We start from the raw sequence: 12,074 nt of genomic DNA on the forward strand, positions 1-12,074 counted from the left end.
TTGAAATAATTTATATCCAAATCTTTAGAAACTTTTTTTCAGTAAGCACAATAAATCCATCTAGTCTCTAGGGTAACTTTGTTTATTACATCATATTAATATATATATATTGATTATAAATAAATATATTACTTATCGGGCCGGGTTTGGGGATGGGGATAACAATCCCATCCCCGGTCGGGGATTTTGCAAATTCGGGGATCCCCATACCCGCCCCGATTTCCCCCCGAAAACTCCCTCTGTTAGGGCCAGGGACCCGACAGGGACCCAACCCGACGGGTATTATTACTATCCCTACTCACATTGGAACAATTTATAAACCGCAGGGGTCAAATTTGAAGCAATTGAAACAAAGGGACAAAAGTGAAACTTTGTGAAAACTACAGGGACTAAAAACGTATTTCTCCTTTGCAAATTAGTTTTCTGTTAGCTAGGCAAAGTGGATTTGATTTGATGTGTTCAGAGTATATCAGCCCATGCTATTACCTTTTATGAGGATTTCTACCAAATGCTCAGCTCATGGCCATTATCTTTTATAGTGATTTCCATCACATGCTTAGCCACATATATATTGTCAAATAGGTCGACCTATTTTAGGGATTACCCAACACGTATATTGAAAAGCTTTGAACACAAAAATATATCAATGCTATCCAATGAAATGAGAGATTTTTTAGGGTCCTTGGTCATGTGTTTATTTTTCTCCTTCTAACACTACACAAAAAAAAAACCAACAATAGCCACACATATATGTACCAGAGGATAAATAGGTAAAAAGCCTATCCAAATCCAGTAACACAATTAGTAAAAATCTTATATATTCGTGTGAATTAGGTTGTAAGCCACGGACTCCATCTAGTTGAGTGTAAATCATTTTATTTTTTATTATATGTTTTAAGTAAACAGTTGCGTATCTATATATATAAAACAAAAGGCAGAGAGAATGATAAAACATTTAAAATACCAGAAAATGCATCTTACATAATAGGGGTGGGATCACCTACCTATGAGAGTATTTTACTAAGTTTTATTTATCTTGAAAATGAAACTAAACATAATTAAGCTGCATGCAAACTAATCATCCCAGCTTTTCTTCCTTGGTATTGTACTTGAAGTTGAAGGCATTGATACCACTGTAAAAACCATCGTCCAAGTCGTTTGTGACATGCACCTGGCCGTTGCTACGAGTGTCCTGACGAGAGTAGGAGAATGGGACGTCACATGAAGCGGTCGTGGCCAGCAGCCTCACCTTCAGCACACTCTTTGCCGGCACATCAACCACGCACACAGTCTCCACTTCAGTTTGGTAGGCCTCGGTCTCTCCCCACTGGACATCTCCTTTAAACCCATCCGAAATTTCAACCTTATTCAATCCGCCTTCGTGTGTCGCGATTCTCGGAACGCCTGGAGCTTCAATGGTGGTTTTGAGCTTCATCGAGTAAATTCTGTTGATATCATTCCAACTGCAACTACTCAGCCTCTTGTAAAACAACTTTAGGGTTACAGTGGTGGTTTCTTGGGTGAAGTTGACGGCCTCTGCGGTGGCGATTTCGAAGTCAGTTTGGTAATTGTAGGTCCTGGCGTGGTCAAGGCGATACTTAACTTTGTATATGGTCCTCGACTTAACAGGCTCTTCCACCTTGAGATGAGAGTATATGGAGAGATTAGGGACGTTGGCACTGAGAGCACATATCCCGCTCGAATATCTCTTGCAGTAATTGTTGTTCCCAACGTTAATGAGAGCTATGGTCTTGTCGTAAAGCTTGATCGCCTTATACAACGTGTCTTTATAGTTTTTGTCTCTGGCGGTCGGGTTAAATGCGTCCGCCCAGATCCACTCTTCCTTGGCGAGTCTCCAATATCTTTCGAAAAAAATATTTTTTATTTGTAGGGTTCCGTCCGCGTTCATGAAGATCTCGTTCGCCACACCCGGATCATTAATATCATTACCGTGGAACATGAGGTTTGGTCCATCGGCATCGTCGTCGTCACCGTGGTAGTCGCTCATTTGGGCGGTGATGTAGTTGTCATCATCGCCCTTGAACACCACGTGTTTCGGCAAAATCACCAGCGATTCCCAATTGACGACAGTGCACACATCCCGGGACTCTAGGTTGTTCGGATCGTCTGTGGTAGAGTTTGAGCCTCCGAAAAGTACTAGGGCATCCGAATCGTTGTGCAAGCAAGTGTAGCGTCCGAGCTGGACGTGGCGAAATTGGACTACCTGACTGTCCTCCTCAAGGTCATCTTCAGGTTTATCGTCCGGTTTATTGTCGTCGTCTTCATCGTCTATTGGATCTACGTAGACCGGCTCGAACAAGGTACATGAGGGTTTGGATTGGTCTTCCTCCGGTTCGTCTGCCCCTGCAACAATCAAAGCATCGCCTTCGAACTTATCCATGCCATTGACGCTTACCCAGTATTTATTGTTGTAACAGCTTCTAATGTGGACAAATCCCTTGTTCTCGGTATTCTTTGCCATCTCCACTTCGTACTTTGCGTAATGGCTCCCGGCCTCTTCTCCGGTGAATTTGAGAAACCCGGCGGGAGAGTCCTCCTCTCCATCTCCTTTTTTGAGGTAGCGCAAGTACTTTTTGTTGTGGTTTGATTTCACCACCACAAACCTTGGCAATGTCATGTTCTCTATTTCTGTGTATATCTCAATAGATCTCTATCTAGTGTGCATGCAGCATCTTATTTATAACGAAAAGCCCACACCGTCAATATTTATAAGAAGGGCAAAATTAGAAGAGATGGCTTCATGCATGGGCATACTGAAGGCAGTGATTTAGTTTCTCACATTACTTGAATAAAACTTTTTCAGCAGATGGGATGTCTGCAGACCATGAAATCATGTAGTGAAGTCCCATGCCGATCGACGCTTTTGTTGGGCTGTTTTTGTATATATAGAAAATATGGCACCAGTTTCTTTCAATGAAAAGTGTTAGAAGAAAATAAAACTTAAGGGAGGACTAAGTCTTCTTTTTTTTTTTTTTTTTTTTTTGGGTTGTTGCTGCCAAAGTTAGGAAGGAGGAGAGGTAAAACTCACACGCAGGTACTAGTTTGAACTCAAAACTAGGAAGCATGTAACACCCCGACTCCAAATTTATTGCATATTTTAATTTATTTAAGTGGAATTACGAATTTACCCTTGTGATAGGGGTAATTTGGTCATTTCTTATCCGAAAGGAGTTGAGAATTCCGGTTGTACCGTTGCATAGAGCACGGCGAGATGAGTCCGTAGAGACGTAGTGAGCTTAAATCGGAGCTGTAACGAAGAAGTTACGGGCAAAACATCACCAGTGGCAAAGTCATAAATATTTTGAAAATGGATTTTTGATAAAAAGACGGAACTGCCCTCGTATCTCTCTCTCTCTCTCTCTCTCTCTCTCTCTCTCTCTCCCTATCTCCTCGGTTTTTGCGACAGCCACCATGGCCGCCGTGTTCTCGTCCGCCACCAAACTTGACGGGCCGGTACAAAATGACCGAGCCGCCCTCTTCCTACCCTAGCTGTGTCTTGCCGCCACCGGGATTTCGCCGTAAAATCAAGAGAAAAGCCTTGTTTCACTAAACTCACGGCCCGCTTCTCCGTCGTCCGCCACCGATTCCGGCAAGTGAGGTATGGTTTCTCATTTATTTTCTGAGCTCTAATTGCCTGTTGGGTAGGAATTGATCAATTTGTAGCGTAGGCAACTTGATTTACGAATTGGGTTTCGGCCGGATTTCGAGGGAGATTCCGGCCACTTCCGTTCAATTTTTGGGGTATACCCAAGAACAAAAGTGACTCCAAATTAGGTGTATTACTTAGGGTAGGAGTCTTGGCTCTAGATTTGGAAGTTTTACGGCAATGCGATATCGCTTTGGACACCCACGCCCGGGCGTGTGGCGGCGCGTGGGCAGCGAAATGAGGGCATTTTGTCCCACTGTGATCCTCTCGATGTCACGAGCGCGTAGGTGTGCTTGGATCTCATTTTGAGTACCGTTAGAGTCCCGAACGGAAATCGCATATCGCGTATTTTCAGAGTTCGCTAGGTTTGGACCGTTGGATGGTCCTGAAGTTATAATATGTTGATCTAGGCATTACCAGGATCGTATAGCATTCGACGGATCGTAAAACGGAGACCCGGATACTCCGGAAATGCCAACCCTAGGGGTAAGGTTTAGTAACCGTCCGATCGTGCGATCATGAGCGATCCGACCGTCCGATCTGGACCAAACTTGCAGGACGTGTGTCCTAAACCTTGTAGAACCTATAGGAACTGTCAGATCAGAATTTTGAGGTTGTGGGCCCCGCGGCCCCGACCCTAGGTTGACCGTGAGACTTCCGAGATAGTCTTACCTTTCTTAGAGGGTTGTAATGACCTTAGTGACAGGTCTTGAGCGTTGTTGAGTTGAATAGATATTGTGGGTTTAGGATATAAATTGATGAATTTAAATGGGGGAGTTTATGGAATGCTTTATTGGTTGAGGTTTATATAGGATTAGAAATTAGAAATTATATATTTAATTGTGTGGATGTATAAAGGTATATAAAGGGATCGAATGTTAGTTTACAGTGCTATACGCACTACCCCAAGCACCCCCCCATATTGTGATTATGTTGAGGCCTTTAAACCCGTGCGGGGTGAGAATGTAGCCAGCCCAAAGTGAACAGATGACGGCCGTGAGAATGTAGTCAGCCCAAAGTGAACAAAGATGATGGTGGTGAGAATGTAGCCATGCCTAAAGTGAACAGATGATGGTCGGTGCGAATATAGCCAGTCCAAGAAATGCGACGATGGCTGGTGAGAATGTAGCTGCACTAAGAGTTGAGGTCGCACGCGCCTTTGGATTAGCCGGCAGTTGATGCACTCCCATATGTGGTGGGTGCGTCCCGACATATGAGGGGAGATATGATTGTGTGCGGGCTGGTGAGAATATAGCCGTGCCCAAGAGTTGAGGTTGCACGCGCCTTTAGATTAGCCGCGTGTTGATGCACCCATACGTGGTTGGGTGCGCCCCGACGTATGAGTGGAGATATGATTGTGTGCGGGCTGGTGAGAATGTAGCTGCACCAGTGTTGAGGTCGCATGCGCCTTTGGATTAGCCGGCGTGTTGATGCACACATACGTGGCGGGTGCCTCCCGACGATGAGGATATATGATTGTGTGCGGGCTGGTGAGAATATAGCCAGCCCAGTGTTGAGGTCGCGCGCCTTTGGATTAACCGCGCAGTTGATGCACTCCCATACACGTAGCCGGGTGCGCCCCGACGATGAGGAGATATGATTGTGTGCGGGCTGGTGAGAATGTAGCCGTGCCCAGAGTTGAGGTCGCACGCGCCTTTGGATTAGCCGGCGAGTTGATGCACTCCCATACGTGGCCGGGTGCGCCCGACGATGAGGGGAGATATGATTGTGTGCGGGTTGGTGAGAATGTAGTCAGGCCTAGTGTTGAGGTCGCACGCGCCTTTGGATTAGCCAACAGTTGATGCACTCTACACGTGGCCGGTGCGCCCCGACGATGAGGGGAGATATGATTGTGTGCGGGCTGGTGAGAATGTAGCTAGGCCCAGTGTTGAGGTCGCACGCGTCTTTGGATTAGCCAGCGTGTTAACAAACCCCAAACATGGCTGGATGCGTCCCGACGTATGAGGGGAGATATGATTGTGTGCGGGCTGGTGAGAATGTAGCCACCCAGTGTTGAGGTTGCACGCGCCTTTGGATTAGCCGGTGTGTTGATAGACCCATACGTGGCCGGGTGCGTCCCGACGTATGAGGGGAGATATGATTGTGTGCGGGCTGGTGAGAATGTAGCCAGGCCTAGTGTTGAGGTCGCACGCGTCTTTGGATTAGCCGGCGTGTTGATAGACCCCATACGTGGCCGGGTGCGTCCCGACGTATGAGGGGAGATATGATTGTGTGCGGGCTGGTGAGAATGTAGCCAGGCCTAGTATTGAGGTCGCACATGTCTTTGGATTAGCCGGCGTGTTGACAAACCTCATACGTGGCCGGGTGCGTCCCGACGTATGAGGGGAGATATGATTGTGTGCGGGCTGGTGAGAATGTAGCCATGCCTAGTGTTGAGGTCGCACGCGTCTTTGGATTAGCCGGCGTGTTGACAGACCCATACGCCGTCGGGTGTGTCCCACGATGAGGAGATATGATTGTGTGCAGCTGGTGAGAATGTAGTCGCCCTGTTGAGGTCGCACGCGCCTTTGGATTAGCCGGTGTGTTGACACACCCCATACGTGGCCGGGTGCATCCCGACGTATGAGGGAGATATGATTGTGTGCGGGCTGATGAGAATGTAGAGACCCAGTGTTGAGGTCGCACGCGTCTTTGGATTAGCCGGCGTGTTGACAAACCACATACGTGGCCGGGTGCGTCCCGATGTATGAGGGGAGATATGATTGTGTGCGGGCTGGTGAGAATGTAGCCAGGCCCAGTGTTGAGGTCGCACGCGTCTTTGGATTAGCCGGCGCAGTTGATGCACTCCCATACGTGGCCGGTGCGCCCCGACGATGAGGAGATATGATTGTGTGCGGGCTGGTGAGAATGTAGCGTGCCCAGAGTTGAGGTCGCACGCGCCTTTGGATTAGCCGGCGCAGTTGACCGACTCCCACACGTGGCCGGGTGCGCCCCGACGATGAGGGGAGATATGATTGTGTGCGGGCTGGTGAGAATGTAGCCGTGCCCAGTTGAGGTCGCACGCGCCTTTGGATTAGCCGACGCAGTTGATGCACCTCATACGTGGCCGGGTGCGTCCCGACGTATGAGGGGAGATATGATTGTGTGATGGCTGGTGAGAATGTAGCTAGGCCCAGTATTGAGGTCGCACGCGTCTTTGGATTAGCTGGCGTGTTGACATACCCCATACGAGGCCGGGTTCGTCCCGTCGTATGAGGGGATTATGTGATATGTTGATGAGTTCTCACGTGTCGTAGGTTTATCCGGCGTGCGGATAGGTCACATACGTAACGTTGGATGTTCCGGCGTATGGGGAGATGTTGTGAGTATTGTTGAGTTGTGATTCCGAGGAAAAAGGGTTTTAGGGAAAGAACTACGTGTCGCTTGATCCCTTAGTAGGGTACGTAGGCAGCCGGGTTACTAGGTGCAGCCACAGATTAGACCCCACTTAGGTGGTCTTATTGAGATTGGTTTGGACCTCGTTGTTGGTCCCGAAACTTGGTTGAATTGAGGCTTGTCCTGGGGACTAAGTGAGTGAAGGTGTGCATAAATAGATTTTGAATTTATTATATGCATGTTTGATGCATTAAGTTATTTTAAAAACATTGTGGGCAGTTCTGCAAGAATCATTTGAAGGCCGGAGGCCATTTATGTAAATTGCATGAGATTATATTGTGCGTGCTGCCGGTTGGGTTATAAAATGTTTTATGCAGGTGGAAATTTTGGGGAAATATTCAATTTATTGGGAGACTCACAAATTTCGCAGAAAGTCTCGTGCCCTTAATCCTCTCGTAAACGAGGACATAGATTTAAGGAGTGAACCCGGCGTGGGTGTGATGCCGGGGTCTCCGCAGGGTTTGTCTCGGCTTCCGGGAAATTCAGGGCGGGTCCTGTCAAAGCACACCAAAGACTTGAGCCAATCCAACGAACATGGTGAGGGCTAAGTTAGTTATATAATTGTTATTACATTCAAAGCAAAGGCCGTAATTTTTGGATATTTTTTGTTTTTTACTTTGTTAAAATTTCAAGCAAAGTTCTTTCAATTGTGCAAAATGAGAGGACCAATATTTGGCCTAATTATGATTATTATTATTTTGCTTAGGGACGTGGTTAACTTACAAATTAAGTAATTATTTGGACCATATATATTGATAAAAAATTTAGAACTAAAAACTCATCACCATATGCTTTTTCAATATTATAAAGGATTATTACACAAATAATTCAATGGAAACATAAAACCAAAATCCCATGATTCATCAAATTACTAATTATCATCAATTAGGATTGAGGCTATAAGAGATGATTTGGAATGAGAGAGAGAGAATTGAAATTTCTTGTAAAAGTAAGTGACAAAAAATGTATTTAATCAAGCCACTTGAAAGAAAATGTATGCCTATAAATGGTTAACTTTTGATGATACATATATTTGGCTAAATTTTTTTCTTAGTGATTAAATTGAAATTCATATAAAATCCAATGACCAAAAAAGTATTTAACACTTAATTTAAAAGAGATATATGATTATATAATAATGCATATACATATTTTAAAAGAGATATATATGGCCCCAAAATCTCAATTAAATACACCCCCCTAATTTCATCTATACTCTTGCACAAAAAATGAAAAATGAAAGTTAAAAACTAAAATTGAAATGGTTATCAAACATTTTCTAAATAGATCGGTAAATATGATGGCCTTTTGGGGTCTTTTTCCTTGCTTGCCCTTTGAGTCTTTGGCCGTAAGAATGGATATGACTAAATATCTCTTATTGTAATTATTTTAAATTTTTTCCGGTAAAGAGGTGGGCTAAAGCCCAGCACAAAACTAATCAACAACAAATCTTGGGGTAGACACCCGACATAAGTCATTAAACAAAGATTCTCTCACAGCAGCTGGGGGAAGTCCCAAAAATGGATCCCGAAAGATTTACGGTGCGTTTGAATGAGGGAAATAAACTTGGGATTTTGACAAAATTCAGAATTTCTAAATTGACATGAACCAATTCCTGTGTTTGGATAAAAAAACATCCGCATGGGAAAAAACATGGAATTTGGTGATCATAAATCTCAACTTTAAATTCTATCTAAAAGTCATCATTTCTAAAATCTCAAGAGAGATTGAGTTAAAAAAAAAGATAACTTTACAAATAAAGGTTAAATTCCGTGTTTTAAATCTATCATCAAAACAAGAAACTTTACAAATTCTAGAACATCAATTTCCGTCATTTATGAAATCTTTTGTACTTTTAAATTTCCTCATCCAAATCTCAATAGACGCAAGGAGATCAGCAGCAGAATTACTTTTCCTATAAGTATGTTGAATGCAACACACACCACCAGACACATGAGAGTTTTACACGAAGAGATAAGGTTAAAGAGAGGGTGTAGCGGATCGCAGCTAGCATCATTCACCAAAGCAACAGCTAGCATCATTCAACCCTATGTTGCCTTGTCTCCTCCTATTCATTTTTCCCATTTTTGTTTCATTTATTTGAGTTTTTTTTTTCTTTTTAATTCAAAATTGAGGGAACAATTTTTATTCCTATAATTTTATTTCTTCGTATAACCTTAATACTTGGTTTTTAAATTTAATAAAATGCGAAGAAATACACAACCTCTAAATTTAACTTTTTATCTGACAAGAGCTTTTTTGTTTTCAAAATATTGGTTTAACTACGTACAGCTTTGTAAAGCCAAATTAACTAGGTTTCCTTATCTTTTTTCTCCTTTTGTTTTGTACCTGTTTTCAAAGAAAAAGAAAGTCAAGATTACAGCTGATCACAGAGGACCGAGTTCACTATGGCAGATTTCTTTAGATTCTGTTGAGATCAGCCAAGAACCAAGTTTGAAAAGTCCAATTGTGATTTTGAACTTTTTCTTTGGCGGAGGGAGAGAAGGAGAGGGGGGGGGGGCGGCTGGGAGTTTGAGTTATAAGTTGCACCTACAACGTAGTCCAAATGCCTTACTGCATGCCGAAGAATTTTGTGGCATGCATGTTCATTGTCGGCAAAGATTCATTACGTTCTGTGAACCTTCACACTTTAATTTGATCTGTGTAACGTCTTTTCTTGGTTCTCATTTTAGGTATCTTGTGAACCTTCACACTCACATCGAAGGTTCGACTCATAAAAGAAAATGACAAGAAAAGGTTCTCCTAATAACTACAAATAAGTTTGGATGGGCAATTTGCTCAAGTTATAATCGAATAGTCCAAAAGGCAGGAAGGAGAAGTCGAATTGTCGGGTCAAAGCACGATTTATCAGTCCAGGCAGAATTCTTGGTGGAATTCTAGTCCAATTTTGACTCATCTCACATTTTCCTGCGTTCCTCAAGCTCCACACCCGTAATTTCCGCTCCCTATTTTCCACACTGAGCTCCACGACAATGTCTTAATAATAATAATTTTTGAATACCTGTGGGGTGACCCTTGCCTAACCCCAAAATCCCTAATATTGGATTATCATGACCATGAAAATAGTCATTGAAGTTCACCTTATTGAATAGTCCCCACCCAAATCACATTAGGGATAGCTAGTTGCCCTAGCTCGGATAAAAATGTAAACGTATCAAATCCAAAGAGGTCGTAAGTGGAACTGTGATCATAGTATAACAGCCCATAAACCCAATTCTGGCCCTTAGTACCAGGACCAACGTTTGGAGGAACACAAAGTGGGTGATCATCAGGCATGCGGACTTCTTTTTTGTGTAGAATTTATTACACGATTTTTTTTGTGTAGAAGAAGAAACAAAATTAAACCAAATCTTACTTCTTAAGAATTGAAAGTGGAATTTACACACATCACCCATCTCTCACTAGGTTTTGCTGGCCAGTCATCACAAAGACTCTATAAAAACCCCTCAACGACCCCCACAATCTCAACTCTCAACTCTCTCTCTCTCTCTCTCTCTCTCTCACACACACACACACAAATTAACTTACAGTTGATTGATCCTTAAGCGCATATAATAATGAGCAAGCTGACATCTCCTTCTCCCTGCTGCAATGGCAATTCAGACCACCCTTACCTTGTCTCCATTAAAGACCCAGAAGGCCCCAAAACGCTCACTAACCCATTGATCTCCAAAAGCACAACGTCCCAACCAGAGCAAGTACAGAAGAAGCTACAACTAAACGCACACCACCAAACACACAAACCCCACCAAAAATCCCATTTCTCCTCGGCTCTAAAAGAAGACAATTCCATAGCCAGCATAGCTTTTCCCATGATACTCACTGGCCTTTTACTTTACTCCAGGTCAATGATCTCCATGCTCTTCCTCGGCCGTCTCGGCGAGCTCGCTTTAGCCGGCGGGTCCCTTGCCGTCGGCCTTGCTAACATCACCGGTTACTCGATTCTCTCTGGCCTTGCCATGGGAATGGAACCCATTTGTGGTCAAGCTTTTGGTGCCAAAAGGCATACGCTGCTTGGCCTCTCTTTGCAGAGAACAGTACTTCTTCTGATATTTACATCCTTACCAATTTCTCTTCTGTGGCTAAACATGAAGAAACTCCTCCTCCTTTGTGGCCACGATGAAGCAATTGCCTCTGAAGCTCAACTTTACCTCCTCTGTTCTCTCCCTGACCTCCTTGCTCAGTGTTTACTGCACCCTTTGAGAATTTACCTCAGAACTCAATCCATTACCCTGCCTCTAACATTTTGTGCCACTCTAGCAATCATTCTTCACATTCCCATCAATTACTAGTCAAATATAAGGATATATGGTGAATTTCTGATATATATTCTTCTCTCAAAGGAGGTGTATATATAGTGTACAATGACTTTTTACCAAAGGAAAAGATAAAAGCTAATCCTGATAGAACAGGTAATACAATATTTACAAGAATCCTTATATTAATTTCCTACCTAAAATAGGACTCACGCCAACACTCCCCCTCAAGTTGGTGCATAGATGTCACCAATGCCCAACTTGTCAAGTGAGTCACTAAATGCATGGCTAGACACTGCTTTAGTCAAAATATCTGCAAGTTGTTCCTCTGATTTCACATGTGGTACACTAATCACATTGCTTTCCAATTTTTCATTAATAAAATGTCTATCAATCTCCACATGTTTAGTACGATCATGTTGGACTGGATTATTAGCTATGTCGATTGCAGCTTAATTATCACAATACAATTTCATGGCATCTTTAGCCACGAAGCCCAATTCCTTTAATAATTTCTGAATCCACAACATCTCACATACGCCATGTACCATGCTTCGATACTCAGCTTCCGCACTGGACAAAGAACAAACCTTCTGTTTCTTGCTTCGCCAAGTAACAAGGTTACCACCCACAAATGTAAAATAACCTGATGTTGAACGCCTATCAGTTCGATTTCCTGCCCAATCGGCATCTGTAAAACCTTCAATTTCCAAATGTCCATGTTTTGAGAACAT

General features: G+C 43.4%; 1 protein-coding gene and 1 pseudogene across 1 annotated transcript; one reads left to right on the forward strand and one right to left on the reverse strand.

Moving 5' to 3' along the window:
- Nucleotides 1-1,078: 1,078 nt before the first annotated feature.
- LOC103319256 (uncharacterized) lies at nt 1,079-2,638 on the reverse strand. The gene has a single exon (XM_008220767.2). It carries the CDS (start codon nt 2,636-2,638, stop codon nt 1,079-1,081), a length of 1,560 nt encoding a protein of 519 aa, XP_008218989.2.
- Nucleotides 2,639-10,641: 8,003 nt separating this feature from the next.
- Nucleotides 10,642-11,376, forward strand: LOC103319257 (protein DETOXIFICATION 49 pseudogene; annotated as a pseudogene).
- Nucleotides 11,377-12,074: the final 698 nt, after the last annotated feature.

This window comes from Prunus mume, linkage group LG5 (genome assembly GCF_029339155.1).
Source record: "Prunus mume cultivar Tortuosa linkage group LG5, ASM2933915v1, whole genome shotgun sequence".
Classification (NCBI taxonomy): Eukaryota; Viridiplantae; Streptophyta; class Magnoliopsida; order Rosales; family Rosaceae; genus Prunus; species Prunus mume.

What these genes read in the sequence shown, in the direction of transcription:
- LOC103319256 (XM_008220767.2), bottom strand. Translation starts at nt 2,638, where the DNA reads ATGACATTGCCAAGGTTTGTGGTGGTGAAATCAAACCACAACAAAAAG.